Source organism: Saimiri boliviensis, chromosome 3 (assembly GCF_048565385.1).
Source record: "Saimiri boliviensis isolate mSaiBol1 chromosome 3, mSaiBol1.pri, whole genome shotgun sequence".
Taxonomy (NCBI): Eukaryota; Metazoa; Chordata; class Mammalia; order Primates; family Cebidae; genus Saimiri; species Saimiri boliviensis.
Window position 1 is genome coordinate 133839619 of NC_133451.1, and position 24218 is coordinate 133863836.

General features: G+C 36.0%; 2 protein-coding genes across 3 annotated transcripts in view; one reads left to right on the plus strand and one right to left on the minus strand.

Moving 5' to 3' along the window:
- The window catches only part of CTSO (cathepsin O), a 33228-nt gene extending 27688 nt beyond the window's left edge, over nt 1–5540 (plus strand). Inside the window, exon 8 of the mRNA XM_010338571.3 lies at nt 783–5540. Coding sequence (XP_010336873.3) covers nt 783–817 — 35 coding nt within the window. The 3' untranslated portion in view covers nt 818–5540. The remainder of the gene's footprint in view (nt 1–782) is intronic.
- A 1268-nt stretch (nt 5541–6808) lies between these two features.
- Nucleotides 6809–23699, minus strand: TDO2 (tryptophan 2,3-dioxygenase). 2 transcript variants are annotated; one of them, XM_010338572.3, is made up of 12 exons: nt 23592–23699; nt 23267–23372; nt 22239–22329; nt 19602–19672; nt 18052–18179; nt 16967–17153; nt 15423–15530; nt 12405–12516; nt 10794–10851; nt 9569–9648; nt 8784–8874; nt 6809–7213 (listed from the first exon to the last, which is right to left on the minus strand). In XM_010338572.3, the coding sequence occupies exons 1-12, from the start codon at nt 23624–23626 to the stop codon at nt 7060–7062; spliced, it is 1221 nt and encodes a 406-aa protein (XP_010336874.1). In that variant the 5' UTR covers nt 23627–23699; the 3' UTR covers nt 6809–7059. The 2 variants fall into 2 exon arrangements, with proteins under 2 accessions (XP_010336874.1, XP_010336875.2); XM_010338573.3 differs by having other exon boundaries at nt 7125–7213; nt 8784–8870.
- Between the last annotated feature and the right edge of the window lie 519 nt (nt 23700–24218).

Below are 24218 nucleotides of genomic sequence, written 5' to 3' on the forward strand. Positions count from 1 at the left end.
TTTATTGCTTTTGCCATGATGTTGCAATCTGTGTTCTTGTGTGTTAAGAAAGCATAGCCCACTTGTGATTTATTAAAGTTTTGTCCACATTCAAATTTTAGAATTTGAGTTATGAAATTTGTATTTAAAATAATTCCTGGCCAAGTGCGGTGGCTCACATCTGTAATACCAGCACTCTGGGGGGCTGAGGCGGGTGGATCAAAAAGTAAGGAGTTCAAGACCAGCCTGACCATCATGACGAAACCCCATCTTTACTAAAAATACAAAAAATTAGCCAAGCATGGTGGTGCGTGCCTGTAATCCCAGCTACTCAGGAGGCTGAAGGAGGAGAATCGCTTTAACCCGGGAGGTAGAGGTTGCAGTGAGCTGAGACTGTGCCACTGCACTCTAGCCTGGGCAACAGCAAGACTCTGTCTCAAAATAATAATAGTAATAATTCCTAAAGTTATTTTGCCTCTGAGAAATACTGTATTAGTACAATACAGATTCCAAATGCATTCATTTATTCAGTTAACAAGGAGTTTTTGTTGTGGATTTTTTAAATCTTTAAAATTATTTTAGTGTCCTCAAACAAAAATATTAGGCATACTTCTAATATGCCTAGTACTCTTCTAATGTCTGCTTTTGATGACGCCATGTTTATATTGACAGGACATAAGTATTACATTATTTTCTTAGTAGATACTCTTTCTGAACCCAAATGAAAAAAAATGCTTTAATTTACAATTTTAAAAGCATCTAATGAAGAAATAGACTAATAATTCCCCTTTTTTTCCCCTCAGGTATTGCAGATTCAGTTTCTTCTATATTTGTGTGACATGTTGGGCAGATCAAGAGACAACTACAGATATGAAGGTTTTCATGATGCAGTGTAACATAGCACTTCCAAGCGTTACTCAACTTCAAGTTTTAGCACCTACAAAAGATTCTAAGGCCTAGTAGGATCTAAACTAAGTTGCAGAATGTTCCATTCTTGTAGAGAGATGGACACCCAAAGGCAGCTGGGCAGACTCCGGCATAGAAGCCTACAAGGAAGTCTATGGAACAGTTTCTTGCCCTGAGAAGAAATTCAGATTAGGAGATATTTTAGGCCCCTGCAGCTGGGGGAGGCTGTTGTTTGTTTTTGTTTGCTTATTATTTATTTGTTTGTTTGTTATGAGATATTTCAGGTGGGACCAAAGAGGTCATAAGAATTTCTTTTCTTTTGTGGCATGTGATCACTAGCTTTAGATTACCCCTACACACAAGAAGGGCCAACCTAAAATTATGTGTGCCTTGTACAGTTAGTTATATTAGCAGCCCTCTGAGATGGTGTATTTGAAGGATTTGAAACACCAATTGCTTTACCTCAGTAAATGGTGCTTACCCTTTGAACAGCAAAGAGACCATGTAGAGGGAAGGAAAAAGGCAAAATCTCTTCAGTTAAACTAAAATTAAATGAACCGAAGGCAACTACATAAGTTACTTCTACTAGCATTGCCTGAGAGACAAATTATTATTTGAAAATTTTTATTGTGAATAGGAGTCTAAATAGATTGAATTTCTTTGTTCTTTTTATACTAGAGAACAAAATATTATCTCACATTTTCTTCCTTTCGTTCTCTTAATCTATACCAAGTTTTCCTGGCAGTTTGGCTTCCCTCTTCCCTGACTAAAGAAATAAGTCTCATTTTTACTTTCCATTTCTATTTTCTTTCTTTTTTTTAGATGGAGTCTCATTCTCTCACCCAGGTGGGAGTGCCATGATGTGAAATTGGCTCACTGCAACCTCTGTCTCTTGGTTTCAGCCTCCCAAGTAGATGGGACTACAGGTGTGCACCCACACCCAGCTAATTTTAGTATTTTTAATTGAGACCGAATTTTGCCATATTGGCCAGGCTGGTCTCAAACTCCTGACCTTACGATCTGCCTGCCTCAGCCTCCCAAAGTGCTGGGATTACAGGTGTGAGCCACTGTGCCTGGCCTCCATTTCTATTTTCTAACCACTTACTTGGCTCTCTTTGTCTCTATACCTTTACCAACATTAGGATCTCACCTCTTTCTTACCCCCTAATTCACAAGCACCACTCCTATCAAAGTCCCATCTCTTAACCCTGGGTATCTGCCGGAATATGAGTTTTGCAGACTCTCAGTTTTCCAGCTTTCCCCTTAGTTTTCCCGATCTCCCATCCAAACTGCTTCTTTTTGCACCTCTTTTTCTTTCCCTTGGCTCCCAGTCTTGATCCCTGTGATCACTCTTGCATCACTAATTGCATAAGTGATTTCAGGTGCAATTCTGAGTAGCCTGCGTCTGCGCAGTGATCAGTCATCCTGTGTGCGTAGAAGGAACATTGTGTGCTGCTCATGACGTGCAACTCCCGAGAAACAAGCCATGTCATGTTAGCAGTGTACAAACCTTAGAGCAAAAGAGTTGACCCTCTGATTGAATATAAGTACAACCATATTAAATGAGTCAATGCAAGAAAATTATTTCTAATACTACATATGTACACACTTCTTTTCTAAAATTGATCATACTTTTCTAATGTATATGATCTAACAGAAATGAAATATTAAATGCAGCAGCAGCCACAAAAAAAATCAAGGACATCTTATTTTTTCTCTCACTTTTGCCCTTTGTTTATCCTTCTCCATAATTAAACAAAATAAAAACAAAATGCTGTATTTCTGTTATTACACCAATCAGAACCAATCCCAAAAGAATGTGTGTTGACACAGGTTAAAGTTATTCCAGGAAGACAGATATTGACATTATAATTAATAAATATTCTTATTATCCAGGCATGCCAGAAAAGAACTGTGTCCTGTTTGTTCTAGTTTGTGTTCGCTACTGACTTTCTATGTGTTATAAATGCATTTCTAATACTCTTTTTCAGGTGCTAAAGGATTTTTAAAATTTCAGAATGATTAATATGTTTCTGCTGTTCTGGATTTTGATGACATTTACAACAAAACAACCTACATTTGACTTTGGTTTAAAAAGAACCTCTTCTTCAGTGTATGGCTTACGTTTCATCAACATAGTATTAAAGTGCTTTATATTTATACTGTTTTCTCAGCTTAAATAGAGCCAGATTTTGGTTTTCTCCCTAGACACTTGAACCTCAGTGTTTCCAAAATTCCATTCATCATCCTCCCTAACTTCTCCCACTGCCCCCAACAAAAAGCTCCTTTACCTCTTAGATTCTCTGTTTTGGTTAACAGAATCAACATTATGGAATCACCCAATCAGTAAAATTACGACAAATCCTAAATATTTAAGCAGGTCATCCTTATCTCGGTAACCCATCACCGAATCACCTACTTCCTGTGGCTACTGTTGTTTCTCAGTTGCACGTTCTTTAGTGTCATTTATCTCCATTACTCAGTGGCCTACTCATTACACTCTGCGTCCCTAAATCCAGACCGCAAGTCTGGTGACTCAGATCGATGTTCTTATAGTCAGTCCATCTACTGTATTTCCCCTGCATTTACGTTTCTCAAAGACCTCATCAGTTGCTCTGTTTAAAATTGTTCAAGGGCTCCCAATGCCTGTATGATACCATGCAAGCTATTTTAAGTGAGCTATCATGAAGAAGCCCCTCTCTACCTTTTTAACCATGATCGCTACTGTGTTGCATAGGTTGATTGCTGTTATGCTGTCGCCCAGCCATAACAAACTACTTGAAGTCCAAGCAATGAAATCCTCACATAATAATTAGAAGTCGTAATAAAAGTCATCAATATGTTTCTGGATGTGTTTTCACAAAGACTTCAAAGTTCATACGAAGTTAGCCAACCTTACAGTGATTTTCTAACCCATTTAAAAATTATAAAGTGGCTCATCAGCATTAGAGGCAAGTGTGGCTGGGCAAGTGTGGCTGGACAAGGGTGGGAACTTGCAGTCTAAATTATTTTGATATTTACATTAAGAATGACTGATACATCCTTTGATAAAACTCTTGGAACTCCTAGCGTAGTCACACCAAGAAATACAGGTGTAAAGAACTAAATATAACCATATAGTCTATGAGATGGTTTAACTGTGTCTCCGCTTCACATCTCACCTTGAATTGTAATAATCCCCACATGTCAAGGGCAGGGCCAGGTGGAGATTTGAATCATGAGGGTAGTTTCCCCCATACTGTTCTCATGGTAGTGAGTAAGTCTCATGAGAGCTGACAATTTAAAAATGGTGTTCCCCTGCACAAGCTCTCTTGCCTGCTGCCATGTAAGATGTGCTTTTGCTTCTCCTCTGCCTTCCTCCATGATTGTGAAGCCTCCCCAACCATGTAGAACTGTGAGTCCATTAAGCCTCTTTCCTTTATGAATTATCCAGTCTGGGGTATGTCTTTATTAGCAGCATAAAAACAGACTAATATAACAGGCCAAGAAGGGAGTTATGGTGTTGGCTGGGGTGACTGACCCAGACTGTCAAGATGAAATCAGCTTACTACTCCACAATAGAGGTCAGGAAGAGTATGTGTGGAACACAGAAGATCTTTAGGGGGTCTCTTAGTATTGCCATGCCTGTGATAAATGTCAATGGGAAACTATAACACCCCTAACACCCCTATCCTGGCAGGACTATAAATGGCCCAGACCCTTCAGGAATAAAGGTTTAGGTCACTTCACCAAGTAAGAATATTGCTACCTCCTGAGGTGCTTGCTGAAGGCAAAGAGAATAAGGAATGGGTAGCAGAATAAAGTAGTCATTGATACCAGCTTCAGCTATGTGACCAGTTGCAGAAACAAGGACTGTAATTGTCACAAGCATTTCCTCATTTTGTTGAGAACATGTTTGTGCATATAAAAACTTGTACTAAGAAAATATATTCAATTTATTTCCTTTTGTTTTCCTTTCTGATGTGATGTAAGATTTATTGACTTCCCATCATCATTTAAGCATTGTTAACTTTATGTAATAGCATTTGGGTTGGGGATTGGTGCACTGTCATTTGTACAAAGATAGCTGTATTGTGTTAGGTATAATTATGACCTTATTGTCTTTATTTGAAGATTATGTATGATTTCAGGCGATGTGTATGGGTTCAAGTTGACAAAGAATGGACTTGTGATGGTCAATATTGAGTGTTAACTTGATTGGATTGAAGGATGCAAAGTATTGTTCCTGGATGTGTTTGCGAGGGTGTTGCCAAAGGAGATTAGCATTTGAGTCAGTGGACTGGGAGAGGCAGACCACCCTTGGCCTGGGTGGGCACAGTCTAATCACCTGCCAGCATGAAAGCAAGCATTGAAACAACAGACCTGCTGAGTCCTGTGCCCTCCATCTTTCTTCCATGCTGGATTCTTCCTGCCCTGCAACATCAGGCTCCAAGTTCTTCAGCTTTTGGACACTTGGAATTATACCAGTGATTCACCAGGGGCTCTGGGGCATTCAGCCACAGACTGAGGAATACACTATTGGCTTCCCTACTTCTGAGGTTTTGGGACTCAGACTGGCTCCATGGCTCCTCAGCTTACAGACTTGTCATGGGACTTCACCTTGTGATTGTGTGAGTCAATATTCCTTAATAAACTCCCCTTCATGTATACATTTATCCTATTAGTTCTGTCCCTTTGGAGAATCCTGACTAATATAGTCTGTTAAAAGAATGATAAACATTGAAAAATGCCATTTACACCAATATTCTAAGGCACTTTGGTGATAAAACACCTATTAACATATTTTTTTCCTGAGAAATAGCAAAGTTTATAAAATAAGTACTTTTATCCCCAGAAAGATAGGAAACTAACCTTCAACTGATAATCGTACCAAACAGTTAATAAGTTTGCAGGGCCAGAATTTGCCTCGAACTTGTTGATTCCAAAGCTAGTACCTTTTAGCCACCATGCAATTTGCCTCTGTACAATGTCAGCTTAGCCACCATCAGATACTGTGAATATACACATACATGAACACACAACAGTCATGAAGGTAAAGGCAATGCTATGTAATTTTGAGACAAACTAGATCATATGATCCTTATTAAAAAAGAAAAAAAAAATTGCTGCTTGCCAGTGATAATCACTCTAGGTCAAGGTTGACATACAGTTTAGCTTTTTTAAACAATATTATGTACTTCCTCCCGTAACAAAAATTTAAGTTTGCCAATAACCCGGCCAAGCTAGAAAAAGAAGACTAAAACTCATGTCTAATCTAAACTCTTAGTCTAATTAATATGTTTTATTAGAAATGAAGTGGGTCACTGTTTAGTCTGTGTCGTTTCTTCTGGAAAACACATCTTCTTTGAGGGAACTGCTACTTGTGCCAACCTCAGTTCTACATGCATTGGAGTTCACACCACCTCCCAGAACACAGGCATAGGAGCTGAGACAAAGAGAAGCTTCTCCCTGTGTGAGTTCAATGGTGCTGGGAACTGGGACCCAGCCTGAGACAGGAGCCGTTCTACTACAGGGAAGAGGAGATGAGACAGAAAGGATCCTCCGAGTGTTCCAGGAATACAGCACTCCAGGAACTGAACCCAGTCCTTGTGGTGTCAGAGCTTCCAGGATCCTCTTTTAAGGTTTTTTGGCCAGCGTTCATTTGAATTCTCCAAGCTAGTAATTCTCCACTATATCTCCTCTAGCTAAACTTCAGATAGATTTCTGTCTTTGGTCATTAAGATTCCAAACAAATATGATTAATGTTTCAAAAACAATACAGGGAGAAAGACGAATGCTTTATTTTTTTTTTTAATTTTGTTTGAAAATCTTTGTACAGAATGACACAGTTTACTGCATAAAATATTTGAAATAGCTGAAATTTATAAGTTTATAAAGTATGAAACAATGAGATAATGATTACATTAAGGAGTTACATTAGGTCTCAGGGGAAATTGAATTTTTAATAAGAAAACACTCTGTACAATGTTACTGTTTAAATGAATTATTTCTCTTCTTAACGCTTAATCTCATCACAAACAAGAGGTAATTAAATTATTCCTAGAATTAAATGAGAGCACTGTGGTGCTGAACAATATTTATATACATTTATTAAAACTACATATTTATGTAAGTTCACAGAAAATAAAAAATAGACTGAGAAACCGGTATTCTTCATCGATTTCGAGGATGATTTCAATCGGATTCATCACTGCTGAAGTAGGAGCTATCACAGTATTCAGCTGTATATAGAAATTTGTGAATTATTGGGTTCATCTTCGGCAACCAGTGTCGGGGAACCAGGTACGTTGAGAGATTAAATAAATCTACAAATACCTTGTACCTATCACTGGAAAAACACATACATGGAGATGTGTTACATTGGTTGACATGAAATATTTAAAATTTTCAATTAGAAAATTTATATCTCAGCTATTTTCCATAATTAGTATTCAATATAATATACATTACATGTTGTATATATCTTACATTATATTAGGTATAGTACTAGTTTTATTCCATTTGCAAAGTTTATGCCCATAAAACAGTACCATGTGTTTTAGGCCAGTGTGGTTCATATGAAATCTGAGAGTCGTATTGCCGATACCTTCATAAAGACAAGGGTGTGTTCTCATTTCCTACTTCTAAAGGATGGTGTACAAGGTAATAAATTTAAAACATACAGAGTTCTTAGATACTCATTTGGAAATATTTCCAACTAAAAAGTGCTGCCAAATAACTGCTCTGAAGGGATTAATACCTTGCAATGCCATCTTAGACTAGTAATAAATGTCTATAGAGTGGTTTTAACATTAAAATTGCTTTTGTGTTGTTAGTCACCAATCTTAACTGTTGTAGTTTGATGGAAGAAGAACATTTGCCTTTGAAGTCAAATAAATCTGGGTTCAAATTCTGGATCTGTCACCTACAATTCAAGGACCTTTGACAAGTTGTTTAAACTTCAATGCCCCAGTTTGTAACTCTGGAAAATGAAAACTTCAGTCCTTCCTTTCAGTCAATCTTTTTAAAAATGAGACAACACACTGGAAATGCTGTCTGTGTTTATTCTTCCCATGGCCCACTGATGTTTGTGCTCATGTGGTACAGGCAGCTATTGACTGTTTTGTGCTTACAGAATTTATTTCCAGGGAAGTGAAAATGTATAAAAATAATGAAAATTTGAACCTGTATATTTTAGAAATCAGGCAATCTGGTAATAACTGTAGGGATGAAAGCAATGTACTGTAAAGATTTGGGGGAGGGACTAAAACTAAATGTCTAATTTATTCTTGAATTGATTCTTCTTTTTCAAGGGACCACAGAGGTTTCCTGGTTTCCAGATATATCCCCTTGTCCATGATCTATGATATTGTGAGTATCAAAATAAGAATGTACATGCCTTAGAAAGCTCTGCAGCATATTTTAACTCCTCAATAAATGTTATCTCTTTCCTTCTAAACACTCTAAAGAGGGCACTCTTTGGAGTAGATAGAAATGGTTTTATAATTCAAAATACAGTCATGTCAGAAAACAAGCTATTTTAACTACGTCGTTTATCTAACCAAGAAGACATTAGCAGAATTAGTACTAAATGTTTTACTGTAGTCAAAACTTGAGCCAGAATGAGTTGAAGACTTTCTGCCTGAATGTAAGCCCTGTTCAACCGTTTGCGCCCTCACCTATCATGCAGTCATTGGCACCATACCCCTTTACACACAGGATCAAAACGGTGAAGGTTCAGAATTAAGAATTTTATAAAATTACCTCCGAAAGACTGAATTGGACTATAATCTAACTAGAAACTTGTTAGTTTCAGACAGGAGCAAATAAATTGGCTTTTTTTCGATAATAAATGTATAGATGAAGAAACAAACTGTTGGTGACTGTCACCAGGGAGAAGGGAGGATTTCCCCACCTACCTCACAGTTGAGCGCAGGTAGTGATATCCTGAGGAGCCTCCGGTGCCAGCTTTGCTGCCCAGCATTCTGTGCACCATGCACACATGGCTGTCTGGGCAAACACACAAATTCACTCCATGGATATTTTTCCTCCATTAGTTTCACAATGTTCTGACAACAAGGGGTTGGTAATGATCATTGCTTCTGAGAAAATGCTGACAGCTAATACTTGGCCATATGGAAGGCTCACATGTGAGAGCCAGATGAGACTGTGAGGTTGCCTAGCGCTCCACCTGCCTCAGGCTACACGCATTTCACTCCACCCTTCATTGCATTTAGCCCATGCACCCAGTATTAGAGACCAGGACCCTCATATGATTCATGACCTTGTGCTACCTTTACCTTTATGGGGTCCTTCATTAAAAAAAAAAAAAAAAAAAAAAAAAAAAAAAAAAAATACTATTGAAATTAAAAATTTTAATCTGCATTGGCATAATGTCAAATGTATTACTCATATAAAACATTTGTTTTGATCTAAAGTTTTTTTTTCCCCCTTCAGATTTTAAAATAAAACATTTTCATGAGTCCGCAAACGTTCTGTGGGCCTTAGGTACTGTGCCTAGTGTGCCTATGGATAAGTTGCCCCTGGGAGAGAGTGATGGCCAAGCTGATCTGTAAGAAAGAACACAGCCACACACAAAGGAGGGAGGAAGAGAGAAGGCAGGCAAGAGGACACGCAAAAGACCAAGATAAAGAGCATAGGGCAGCATGTGCGGCAGCAGCAGGGATGAGCAGGAAGGACTTACATCTCCATTTGGTCATGAGTGAATCTATGTCCATAAGATAAGTCAGCAACTGAAAAGGCACCTGGAATCTAGGCTCTTCCCTAAAGGAAGAAAGAAAGAAAATAGTCAAGTAAATCCAATGTGTTAGGAGGAGCGTGAGTTTTGCAATCAGTTGGCCCTGGAAACAAATGTCAACTTTGCTACTGAGGAGCTGTGGTAGCTTTGACTTATTCTCTCAGTCTCAGTTTCTTCATCTCAAAGATGAAATAATATCATTCAACTTGCAGTGTTTATTCGAAGTCTAGAAAATTCCTTGTAATATACATGAAGTAATCCCCCAGAGTCACACCTAACACTTCTTATTAAAAGAGAGACAGGTGCTCTATCACAGCTTTTCCAGCCAACAGTAGTCAAACCCTCTAGGAAAAGATATTAAAACACAGAAGGAAAAACCACTTTTTATTTCTTTTCATCTCTTTGTTTTTCTTTTTACATCTATTTCTTCAACTTTTTCAGTATATTTTCTAATTAGGACACATAAGCCTGACTGGCATTTACTCTAATTTAGGAAAAGAATCAAAAGGTTTTATTTATGTTGCCATTTTGAAGAAAGACTTAAGATTTTTTAAAATTAAATAAATACACAGCAGTAAGACAGCCTGTAAATGTAAGTATTTTTTACTGGTGTGATATTTATTGTTCTGACACGTTTAATTCATGAACCCTGAGGATGGGACCTTTATACAATAGAGTAGGATTGAGTCAATATTTAAGGAATACTTGAAACATTTTAGACAGTGAAAACAATTTAATTGAAACTGTACGTAGTACAGTTTACAAGTTATTTTCACTTCATGATTTTTTTATTTTATTAAATAGGAATAACCTTACAACATTGTTTAATGATAGAACACATTTCATGAGTGAATCTCTGAGAGACAGCAAACTTTAACCATTTAAGTCACTTAGGGTTACATAATACTTTGCAGAATTCAGTTAAAAGGGTTATTTGATTAATTTGTGAGGTGTTTAACCCCATTTAACCCTGTTTAGGGAAAAAGTTATGCCTTTACTATTTAAAAGGAAAAAAAAGGGCTCATAAAACTTCATTACTATTTTCCAAGTTTTCTTTAAAAACTAAATTACTGCATTAAACTATGATTGTAAGTTTTAGGCTTTATACCGGATATGTAATTCATATCCACTCCTCAATTTTAACTTCAGTATCTCTTCCGATTTGCTTTACCTGTAAAAATATATCATCAATGCTCCCTGAAGTGCTCTGTATGACAGCCGTCTTTCACCTGCACAATACATAGCAAATAATAATTTGTTAAGTCCCTTAAGGCAAATTTATACTAATTTGGCATAGTCATCTTAAAAAAGTTTAATGGATTACATGTATTTAGAAAACAATATAAGTTTTAGTTTACATTTTTTATCCTTCCACTTGAATTTGTAAACCTATCACTTGAAATGCAATTTTAACATTGGATTTTTAAAAACAAACCAAAAATGTACATATTTTAAATTCTCAAAACCTTCAATTAGCATCTTAAGAAAACCTGATTTTTCTAAAAAATATTTATTTAACTTTCATAATAAAATGCATTTTCTAAGTAAAATAGTATGTGTCTTTCATTTCAAAAAACAGTGATGCCTGATAAGCATCATTTGAAAGTAGCTTTCACTAACTCATTTGAAATTAGTTTGCTTGGTTTTAATGAGCATAGTTATATCATATATGTGTGCTCTAATGAAAGGCTGCCTCCTTGCCACAGGAAAACAAGATTTTGCTATTCTTTACTGAGGGTTTTTTGTTTGTTTGTTTGTTTGTTTTCTAAAGAAAACTGAAGCTAACAACGTTTAAGCTTACAAAATTTAACACAATTTCATATGTTGCTATGTTTTGTATTTGTGTTATAAAAGTGAACTTTTACTTTTATTCTGCCCATTTCCAAAAAGGTTTGAGATGCTTTACAATAAAAGTTCTAAGTCAAAATGAACACAAAAGTTTAGAAATGAAAGTACTGATTTTACTGCTCAATACGTTTCAGTAAGTAACGGCTCAGTACCAATTGTGCCAAAAGTCTAAATGTATGCTTTACCTGGTCTCCTGGTCAACCAAGCAGATTTGGATGAAAGAACTCACCCACACACAAAAGAGCGAGGAAGAGAGAAAGAGGGCAGGAACATTCCATATAACTGGAATGTAAGAACATTCCAAGTCCAGAGAAGAACACATAAAAAGACTCCTTGGTGATAAATCCAAACAACTCAATTTAGCTAATAAAAGAAAATTAGTATGACTGGACCACATGAATATGAGATTGTAAAAGGCCTTACAGATCACATTAAAGACTTTATCTTAATCCTAAAACAATAGGGCGACATCAACACTTGCTCTCACAGTAGCTATTCCTTCCTTATCTTACCTCTACCACAGTGTTTATTATTACAACAGTTGTCTTCATTTCTGTTCCTATTAGGCTGTGAACTACTTGAGAAACTACATGCAATTGATCTTGAGATCCCTTATATCTGGCATAGACTATACATTTTTTTTCTAATGTTTTTGAAATAATCTGAGCACAGAAACCTGTTAAAACAGGTTTATCACCAAAAAATTTACTCATTTTTTTTTCCTATTAGTAGAATATCAATTTTCTTTCTTTTTTTTAAATTATACTTTAATTAAAAGTTCTGGGGTACACGTGCAGATATTGCAGGATTGTTACATAGGTATACAATTTTCATTCTATTTCCCCCAATTAAGTCTTGCTAGTCTTATAAAATTAAAACTTGATCTCATATTCACACATTCCAGGGAAAAGATTCATAAATTAAAAATACCTACCTCTACTAAGAAGATGTTCATGACGTTTCTCATCAAATAAGGACAGTAGCACCTCTTTGTGCTTCTGAAATTCAGCCACCTGTTCCTCTTTTTCTTCAGACTCTTCCTTAGCCTTTAGGAAAAATATGGCATTAATAATCCTGAGAGAGAATAGATTGATATTTTAGAAAACTTTATTTATAAGAAAGAGACTTGTAGTTGTAGAAATGATGTGCTTTCAATATTTACTGTGTCATCTAATATTACTATTTGGAAATTATGTCTTATGAGAAGGAATCTTTCACACACTCAATGATTCTATCCTTTCATTTAAGTTTAAATTATTTCCATCCTTCTATTTAAGTTTAAATGATAGAGATGAAACTGTGAGCAAAAACTGAGTGTCCTGATATTATACAGGTATTATCTGGTAGGAATAAGACACTGAACAATTAATCACCCAGGCATTAAATTGCAACCATAGACTATACTATGCAGAAGCAGTATTGGTGTCATAACTTTAAGTAATAAGAAGTTCAGGAAAGACCTTCCTAAAGAAATTTTCCTTGAGCCGAGATCTTAAGAGTGGGAAGAAGTTAGTTGGAGAAGAACATTCCAAGCCCAGAGAAGAACACATAAAAGGACTTCTTGATGATAAATCCAAAGAACTAAACTTAGCTGATAAAGAAACAGTATGGCTTTGACCACATGAATATGAGATCATAAAAGGCCTTATAGACCACATTAAGGCTGTAATCTTAATTCTGAAAACAGTTAAGATTAATGTCACCTTAGGGTGACATTCAAGGCTTTACACAAATGGGAGATGTGATCAGATTTGCATTCTGAAAAGATTATTCAGACTGCAATGTGAAGACTAAATTGAAATAGAGGCATATTGGGAGGACAGTTCAGAGATTATTATAGTCCAGGTGAAAAGCGATAGCAGGTTGTACTTAAGTGGTAGTGGTAGATTAAAGGATGATATTTGAGAACTAAATAGGTAACATTGGTAGGACTTGATGACAGCTTGAAGAAGTGGTGAAAGAAGAGGGTGGAGCCAAGGATCACTGATTGATAGGAGTCTAAGGACAGCCTAGATGGATTACAGGAGAAAAAATTCTTTTTGCAGAGAAGACAATGTTGGTACAAGACTGGATGGAAGGGGAAATGTTCAAGTTTGGTTCTATTGGTGTGTTTTTGAGAGGACCAGGAGGAAATAACAAGTAAGGTATTATATACATGTTCTGAAATCTAAGAATAGATAAAACCAGAGATAAATGTTTGAGAATTATGGTGGCTGTGTAGATATTGAAGCAGTGGGTGTAAATAACCTCATCTAATGCAAGAATGTAGAAAGGCCCAACTCAGTGGCTCATGCTTGTAATCCCAGCACTTTGGGATGCTGAGGTGGGCGGTTCACAAGGTCAGGAGGTCGAGACCATCCTAGCTAACATGGTAAAACCCCATCTCTACTAAAAATACAAAAAATTAGCCAGGCATGGTGGCACATGCCTGTAGTCCCAGCTACTCTGGAGGCTTAGTCAGGAGAATTGCTTGAGCCCAGGAGCCAGAGGTTGTAGGGAGCCGAGTTCATGCTATTGCACTCCCGCCTGGGGATGACAGAGCAAGACTCTGTCTCAAAAAAAAAAAAAAAAAAAAAAAAAAAAAAAGAGTGTAGAGATAGAACAAAAAGGATCTAAGCCAATGCACTACAAAACTCTACCATTTATTGGCCTGAGAGAGAAATAAGAGCAAATAAAAGAGATAGAGAAATAAGGGCCACAAAATTAGAAGCAAACATAATGGTGTGTGCTAAATCCAAGAGAAAAGAATGTTCAAGAAAGAATAAGTGTTGTCATTAGCACTGAATGATTCTGTGAGGTCAACTAAGTTAAGGGTAAAAATGGCCATGGGGCCGGGTGTGGTGGCTCACACCTGTAATCCCAGCACAATGGGAGTCTCAGGTGGGTGGATCACCTGAGGTCAGGAGTTCAAGACCAGCATTACCAACATGGCAAAACCCTGTCTCTACTAAAAATACAAAAATTAGCTGGACATGGTGACAGGGTCCTTTTATTCCAGCTACTTGGGAGGCTGAGGCAGGAGAATTACTTGAACCCGGTAGATGCAAGTTGCAGTGAGCCGAGATTTCACCACTGCACTCCAGCCTGGGCAACAGAGCGAGACTCCATTTCAAAATGAATAAATAAATAAATAAATAAATAAAATGGCCATTGGATTTATGTACATGAAGGCACTTGAGAATGATGGTACAGGAAGACAGCTTGAAGTAAGCTGAGGACTAGATGGGAAATAAGTAATTATTCTGACTTCCCTTCTCAGCACCTTACAAATAATTTCCTGTTCATAATAGTCTTAAAAGTTACATATTCTTATTTTTCTATTTTGCCAGTGCTGAAAGATAGGCAAAGAGAGGTGCAGTCACTTGTTACCTGTCACATAGTTGTTAAGAAGTGGAAGTAGAACTGGAACCCAAGTACTGTCACTTAAAAGTCTATGCTTTAAGCGCTACCTGATGCAGCCTCCCAAGATGTAGAATATAAACAACTCTTCCCGGAAATTCAGTCATGCAAAGAGGATGAGAGATCTGTAAGATTAGGGCAATGAGCAATCAATAGTATCTTTTAAGTAGGAGAAAACTGACATTGTCTGAAAGCTGCCAGAAAGCACCCAGTAAATATGCAAAAGTGAAAGCAAAGTTACAGGGCCAAAGAGATTTGGTTGGTTAGTCCATTATGAGCCTAGTTCTGTTTAGAATTGGTCCTAATACAGAATTTTCAATGGAAATAAAAAAGTAATTAATTTCAGCTACTTATCGTAGACGAAATTCTCCCTTGCAATAAAGGTCTTACTTTAGTATAATATTTATCCCACATAAAGAAAGTTAAATCAATCATGTAATACAGTCCAAAAAAATACATTTGTGAAAGAAAAAGAATATGAAGAAAATGAAAGGTTAAGAGAAAAACAAAAAAATAATTAAAATAAAATTCTGAATATTTCTGTATTAAATACCTGAATCCTTATGAATTCCTCTTCTAGGCCTTTGGTGATATTTTTTTCTAACTTTCCCCAGAAGTTAAATCCATCTGGCTCTAAACCTGGGGTTCTTTCCAGCCATGCCTTAAATAAACATTTTTTAAGTGAATACATGATAAAATTTAAACTATGTAAAATGCATTGTAACTGACATTAATAAACTTAAGACAAGAAATCTTCATGGTTTCCAGAAACATATAATACACGTTTTATTTGTAATTTTTTTGTTTCTCTTTAATTTCTTCATTTATGGAATAATATATTCAATTTCCTTAATTTTTATAGCAACTGTTAATAATGTTTACTCTTTACTCCTTAAGAAATATGTGATTATAGAAATTCCAGTTGTCTTCTAGAAATCTATAAACATATCTAAACATATGTTCTATCTAAACATATATAAAGAGTATATTCCTAATAATTATTTTACTGATATCTTCTGGTTTATTCTCAATTTACTTTATGTCTTAGGAGCTGAAGAAATTATGATATTATAATATATGATCGCTTCTAAATTCATGGGCTCTGTATACTTAGCAACTTTGAAATTAACCATCCATGCAATTACTTTGAGATTTTAAAATATTTTTAAATCTAGAAATAAAACTAAATTCATGTACCTCTGTGGGTCCTCATTTAACCCCTACTTATTATAAATCTGAAATTAGTTTTGTAATTATTTTTCTCCCTATTCTTACATGCCATTATTTGGCATTATATATAATACATTAACCTAAATCCACCTTTACAATACCCAGGGGATTAATGAGCAGAATGTAACCCAACACAGTAAAAGTAAATTCACAGAGGAAAAGGTTTTGTAATGGAAACCAAGTCAATGCAATCTTTGTTTAATAATCTGTTTTGGGGCTGGGTGAGGTGGCTCATGCCTGTAATCCCAGGACTTTGGGAGGCCGAGGTGGGCAGATCACAAGGTCAGGAGATTGAGATCATCCATTCCAATATGGTAAAACCCTGTCTCTACTAAAAATACAAAAATAATAATAATGGTAATCTATTTTTGAAGAAAAAAGTAATCCTGAAGGCTACTTATACACCTTTAGGGAATTTGGATATGAAGGGAAAATTTTCTGTGGTGTATATTCTTAGCAATTTAGTTCAGCTCAGAAAAATACTAAATAACTGGAAATTTTCAATTACAGAATATTTTAAAATAATAAAGCTCACTAAATAATAATACTCACTCTAAAAATCAGCTAATTAAGTGTTACTTAGTAGGGATGTTTAAGGAATTGCTTTATTGAGATGATGAGGTTATTAAATATTTAACATACAATTGATTACATAAGTATTTCTGAAGTTTTCAGCAGGGTCCTTGACATTTTCAATATTTTAGTAACATGAATGAACAGATTCAAGTATTTTTATGAATTCTTTCTATCCTTATATCCAATGAATGTAACTCAATTTTGATACGTTTTTAAAATTCTGACTTAGCAAAAGCTAAATTAAGAAGATGTATTGATTTAAAACTTTAGAAATTGTATGCGAGCCCGTACCTCCACTAATTGCAGAAGTGTCTTTTCTTGCTCAGACTTAAGTAGCAGTTCATTATTTTCTCCTTTGAAGTTATCACGATAATGTCTTCTGTTATAAGGGACTCTCATGTTCTGAAGAACACCTATCTTGTTTTCTAATAGTCGGAATTGCAAACTCTGGAAGCCTGATGCTGGAGATAAGTACTCTCTTTGGGATTAAATGAGGGAAGGCAAGGCAAGGCGAAGAGAAGAGAAGAGAGAGGAGAGAGGAGAGGGGAGGAGTGGAGTGGAGGCGAGGGGAGGGGAGGGAAGAGAAGAGAAAAGACTTAAGATTAGCAATCACCATAATGATTTATTCTACTGTAAGAAATAGTCAGTTTTACTCTCCTGGATATCAAGAGCAAATGCACACAACTGTCTAGTATTAGACCTGTGATTTGACTGTTATTGAAATCAGAAAAATGGGTGACTTAGACATCATCGAATACCAAAAAATGTTATTACTCCCACTCCCCATATTACATCCTTGTGAATGTCTTTTTGTTGCTGCTAAGACTTTAACGTTTTAAATTCGCCACGAACTCTACTTTTCCTTTGTTGGCCATATTCAGGACATTGCTTGTTACATCCTACATCCAATGAAAGATTCTTCAAATTTTTCCTTCTCATATTTTGGTAAGAAAAAAGCTATCTGTATGGTATTACCTTGAAATGTATAGCTAACATTATGGTTTAATTCATAACGTCTACTTCGATTGATGTGCTTCTCTATATATCACTCCCGTTTTTTTTGTATTTTTCAAATGTAATTACATGTATTTTAGTCAATGTGTGAAGTTGCCTAAAAATTTTTTTGGAGAAACACAGGACATACAGCGATGAATTTAAATTAATTAATCATATTATGCTTACAGGTAAAAATGAATAATAAAATATTTTTAATAACTTCTCAAATGCTTTGTGATTGAAGACCCCTAAATCCATATAGTGACAAAGTGTTAGTAAGACAGGCTCCTCATGGCACACAACACACACCTGCTCCTTTTACCCCGCTGAAATGAGAAAGTAAACTTCATCTCATTTTTTTAAATGCCAGAGGTACACACCTGAAGTCATTAAAGTCCAAGGCTGTCATCGTCTCGAGAATGGAAAATTGCTGCACCAACAGCTTAAGGATGACTGCCACCCGGTGCATCCGAGAAACCACCTTAAGCATGTTCCTTTCATCTCTGACCTGATGGGTAAGAAATGAAACACTGAGTTAGCAACGCTCACCTCTAGAAAATACGAAATAGACAATGACACTGCATTCCCATTCATTTCATCTCTCATTTTGTTTTAAAAGGAAACTTTGAAACAAAAATTTGCCAAGAGTATATGTTGAACTAATAACAGTTCTGAATTGCATGCAAGGAATCTCTGCAAAATTGAATTTTTTTTTTTAATTTTTTTTTTTTTTTTTTTTTTTTTTTTTTTTTTTTTTTTTTGAGACGGAGTTTCGCCCTTGTTACCCAGGCTGGAGTGCAATGGCGAGATCTCGGCTCACCGCAACCTCCGCCTCCTGGGCTCAGGCAATTCTCCTGCCTCAGCCTCCTGAGTAGCTGGGATTACAGGCACGTGCCACCATGCCCAGCTAATTTTTTGCACTTTTAGTAGAGACGGGGTTTCACCATGTTGACCAGGATGGTCTCGATCTCTCGACCTCGTGATCCACCCGCCTCGGCCTCCCAAAGTGCTGGGATTACAGGCTTGAGCCACCGCGCCGGGCCTGGATTTTTTTTTTTTCTTTCTTTGACTATAGAAAATAATATACAAGCAAGACAAAAGAAAATTCTAGAATACAACCCCCCACTGATTTCAAAACAAGTTTCTCTTTTAGTTTTGTTTCAAAGAAGGGAGGTCAAGATAACACAGGAAATTCTTGGTGAGGATTAAACAACATGTGGACCGCCTACTCTTTACTGAGGGCCAAAGTTGCCCCTGACGTGGTTGGAAAGTGATTCACACATGCAGGGAAAGTCCCACCCGTCTGTGTGTGCTCTTGCTCCTAGCCCTCCTTGGAGCAGGGGGTCAGAGGTAGAGGACCCAAGGCAGGATCCTCAGAGGCCATGGCAGGAGGAGGTGGGGTGGGAGATGCAGTGCAGGTCAAACCCCGGAAGTTTTCCCTCGTCTCCTCTCACTCTGCCCTCCTGTCCTTTTCTTCCCCATTCTCCCTTTCACCCTTGTCTTCCTCTTTTTCTTCCTCCCACTACTCTTTCTCTACTGCCTCCTTCTCTTTCTTTTTCACTTTCTTTATTATTGCTCCCATCTTCCTGCAGCTAATATTTACTGGAAATACAACTCCAGTACCTCTTCATTAAAGGATCCCTCTTCGCTTGGGAATCCACCATCATTTATAACACCTTTGTGGGTGGAAATGAGTTCTAAACCAGGGGCTTGGAACTGGAATTTGAAAGGAACCTTAAAGTCACATGTAATTCTGGAGTAGCAATGGGAAAATATGACTGAACGCCTCATTCATTCAGAAAATGTTTGTTTGTTTTTAACATTAAGCAGTAAGGCCACGATTTGGTGTTAATGTTTTTCTCTCATTTATAATACTTTCCAAATCTTCTAAAAATATGTATGAAACCAACATTGTGACGTAAGAACTCACATGGCCATTCTGAAAGATCTCTCGAACAGAATCCAATTCCCAGAGGATTTGCTTAAACCAGAGTTCATAAGCTGTAATAAGGAAATCATTTGTCAATTGGAAAGTTATGGGAGCCTTTTTGACCACTATTATATGAAAAATACAGTTATCATATTAAAAGAGAAATTAAAATATTACCTTAAAATCAGTAAATGTAAATATCCCATTGTATGCCACAAATAATTGTTAGTGTTAAAGTTGAAATAGCCTCCTTTTATTAAATGTTTTAATATGCTAGGCATGTTACCTAATGCTTCATATTCATTACCAGTAATTACTCTCAGCAAATGCATTTTTTAGGTCTCTGAGGATACAGCACATAGCCTAATTTAGCTTCCTCTATAAAAGCTGGAAGTATGTGAGGAAGCAGAGTGATAATTAACTTCAACCACAAACCACAAACTGAGAAATTACTATTTCCTAACCTAAATGAAAGACTGTAGGATTTTAAGAACTGGAAAATAAAAAGCTAAGTTACTTAAAATGCAGCATTTTGTCTTTTTGTTTCATTTGTGAAAATCTTAGCAACTCATAGACTTAGGACATATGGGAAAGTGGCCAGATGTTTGTGGCAAAATGAAAAAGGCAAAGCTTCATATGACTGTCACAGTTAATTCCCAGGGGCAACTTTGTTGCAATTGAGTCCACATTATCCAGTAGATCGTCTTTCAGAATTTCCATGAGTCCAAGGTTTGTTTGCTTAAACCCGAATCCTGCCAAAACTTTTCTGTTGAAATATTAAGTTTGTTCTCTCCTTTTACTAGGGGCTATCAAACAATGACATTGGCATTAAAGAAAAGTGATATAATAATGACATATTGGAAGAAGCGTAGTTGGTATCAATCTGCTTGAAGTTAGTGGTTATGTCAATTGGGGCAAAATCATCTTATTTAACTTCAGTTGACTCATTTGTAAAATGATCAGTTACCCGTCTACAATTGGAAACCTCTGCTCCAAAACCTTAAGACTTAAAGCAGTATGATAGCCATGGAGAGACATTTTGACTCCTTTGTGTTACCAGATGATTCATAGCAAATATAAATGGCTCTCCTATTGGCTTGTCCTTCCCATAGTATTCTATGCCACTAAAAACTAAGGGATTGCTCATATTCATCCATTTTTCTGCAGTATCTAGCAAGCTGTTAGGCAGAAAGTAAACATTGGGTGATTATTTTATGAATAAATTAAATAGACAATGTAATAATTATATCAGCATAGGAAATCAATAATCTTAGAGATCTTCAGTGCATACTATTTGGCTCTATCATATGGATAAAGGTCTTGTTTCGATGCTAAGAGAATCCAATTATAACTTTAAGTTATGTTTAAGGAGACTTTGGGGGACCTAATTTTTATATGTGAGCAAAGAACAACTAAGTATTTATTGTTCAGTTTATGTGTATCTTTTTAACCCTATGTTAAAAAGGTATAGCGTTTTAACCACTGGATACATATTATAACTAAAGAATAGAAGAAAAGTGTTTTTATAAAATAATGATAGCTACCATTTGTTGCATGTTTATTACGTACTATACTGCAGGCTATGCGCTTAATGCACGTTATCTCATTTATCTTCGTAGAAACTCTATAAGTGAGAGCATCAGCAATTCTCTCCATTTTACATATGAGTAAATGGAAGTCCTGTGATCTAAGCAACTTGACCAAAGTCACACAGTTTAAAACAGAATTGAGATTCTAAACAATTTTGAAATTCCTAATTTATGCTACCATACAATGATTCTTCTCTTACTGATTTTCGTTGGCATAAGCCACCAATAAAAGTATAAACATAAAAACAGGAGAAATAAGCCAATGTTTTTGCTTTTAATTTCTTTACTCGAAAGAGTTTATTAATTTAGTCAATCAGTTTGGAAAGCACCCATTTGTGAAAGAACACAGAGAATTGGTAAGGCAAGGAAACACATCTAGATGTGGGGCACTAGCAGGCAGGAGTGATTGGGCTCCAGTCATTCAGAGGACAGTATAGTGGCACTGAAAAGCTTAGAGTCAATGTTACTAATATTTTGGGGTCACAGACCTCTGAAAGATAATATTCATGAAAATTTGTGCATAATTTCAGAATTCAGAGACCTTCTAAACTTGTAAAGTCATGGACACGTAGGCTAAAAAAAATCACTGCCAAAAAATTATTATAGAAATCTGGAAAGGATAAACATACATTTTTGAACAAAATTTACATTTTTGCTTATTAACAGATTGTTACAGGATTATGTCAACCCACCATAAATTTCAATAATCTTGAAAATAGTTTTTTAGTGTTCCAAGGTGAGAAACAGTAACATCTTCACTTGCGAATTCTTTGTGAAATTCCAAGAGGCAGAAAGTCCCCTTGGAGTTAAGAACAAAGCTAAAGTCCTACTTCACCCAGTTAGCAGTGGGATAGCATGAAGATGGCTATTTAAATCCTTATATAGGTCCTACGAGAATTTATCTGGCAGCAAAATATTCTCAAACATTTCTAACAGAGTTAATTCCATGATCTTTCATCATCTTACAGTTTAAAAATTATAACTTTCCTCATTATCAGTAAGAAATGCCTGTGGAATAGTTACTGTCCAAACCCTTTGTGCAACTTACCTTGATGAGTTATAATAAAAAGATGTTCATCATGGATTTTATTTCCTTTTATTTCACTTTGCAGTTCTTGTGCATTCAAAACTTTTTCCAACTTGAAATGAAAAATAAAAAGCCTGTCTGAAATTGCAGAACTTTGTTTTTATCAACTTTAGTAAAGAAGTAGAATATGAAAATGAAAAGTGTACCTCCAAACCCAAAATGCTCAGAAACCAATCTATTTTCTTTTAAACAATGAATCTCATCATTAAGAGTGAATTGAATTTGTGATTTTTATTCTTCTCAGAAAATTTCTATTTGGTAGGATTTGATCATAATACATCCTATTATGCTCTTTGAGAAGTCATATCCCTTCTCATGAAATGAATATGATGAAACTTTCAAAACTTGCTGAGCTGACTATGCATTTCCCATTCTTTTATTCCCCTGAAGAGCCTATTCAAGGAACATCTTAACATTCTTTATCAGTTCATCCATCAAGGACTCTAATCGTTTTGCTTCTTAAAAAAAAAAAAAATAGAAGACGAACCAGGCTGAAACTTGGCCCAGAAGAATCTCTAATCACCTTGTTCATTAACATCCCTCTTTATATGTTAAAGATTTAAAGAAAATTATCCGTGTGCCTTTAACATTTCTACTCTACTATAAGAGCTTTAAAAGAGAATTCCTTCAAGATGCATTCGCAGTTATCTAGGCTGGCATTTGTTAACCATGTCTTATTTATACAAGTTGCCCAATGCCTGCAAATTATCCACAGTGCACCTAATCATGTATATGCCTCTGCCCAGATTCTGAATTCTCTGCTTTTACTTCCACTGGAGATGAATTTTCTCCTATAAGTCTCTTGAATTATCCTAAAGAAAGTTGAAAATGTAAAAATGTTTATGAAGAGGGATATTCTTAGGTCCAGAAAATGATTGGTGACTGAGAAAAAAAAAAAAAATCCAAGAAACAAAATCATTAAAAAGTCACTTGGCAGAATTGAGTGCCTAGCAATAGACACCAAACCCTGTAAGGACCCTGTCACTTACATGCAGGTAGTTCCCATAGATAAGACCTCCTTTACTGGCTCTATTCACACCAGTTTGTGATTTTCCCTCTTCACTGCCTTCTAAAGGGAGATTTTTTGAAGCATATCTGCAAATTTAATAAATCAAGAGAGAAAAATAGTGCATTAGAAAACACAGCTAACTAATGATACGGATGATTGAAATTCTCATTGCAAATTTTCTTTAGATTGTTAGACAAAGGAATAAAGGTGACAGTTTTCAATGCTCCTTAAATTCAGAAATTAAAATGTTCATACTTCATGCTACTAAGAGCCTAAACCCACTCAGAATAAAGATAAATACTCACCCAAAGTTATTTTCTAAAAATAGGCACCCACTCATGGTGAATAGGCAGTCTGAAGCACTGAGGTTTGACTCTAGGCAGATGCTATCATTGACCTTCCCAGATGTTCCACAGGTGCCTTTTATGTATCCTGCTTACCCTGCACCAGCCAATCAGCATGCTTCTTGTACTCTTAGCTAACTTCTCATTTCCATTGGTACAGAACCTCTGTCAACTTTAGAGTGGATTTATGTTGGGCACAGTTTGTTTGCTAAGAGTGAGTGATCTGCCAAATTGAGTCATATGACTTGCCAAGTTCTGCTTTTATATTCAAAGTAACAAACATTCAATGAATCAATAAAGACCAAGTTTAAAAAATTACATTTATTCAATCCCAAGAAAGCATTTGGCTTAGTATTAGGATACATAAGACAATGAGCTTGTAAAAAGCAATTAATTTATAGATCAAAGACTGAATTTTAACACCTGTAGGGAAATTAACTATATAATAAACTCTGGGTACATGCTCAAAGCCATTTCCATTCAATCATCAGAGTTCTTCTGATCTAAATATCATCTAATAAACAGCAACAGTTAAGCTCCCAACATGTTGTACTGGAATTTAAATGGACATTATCAGTGTACTGTTCA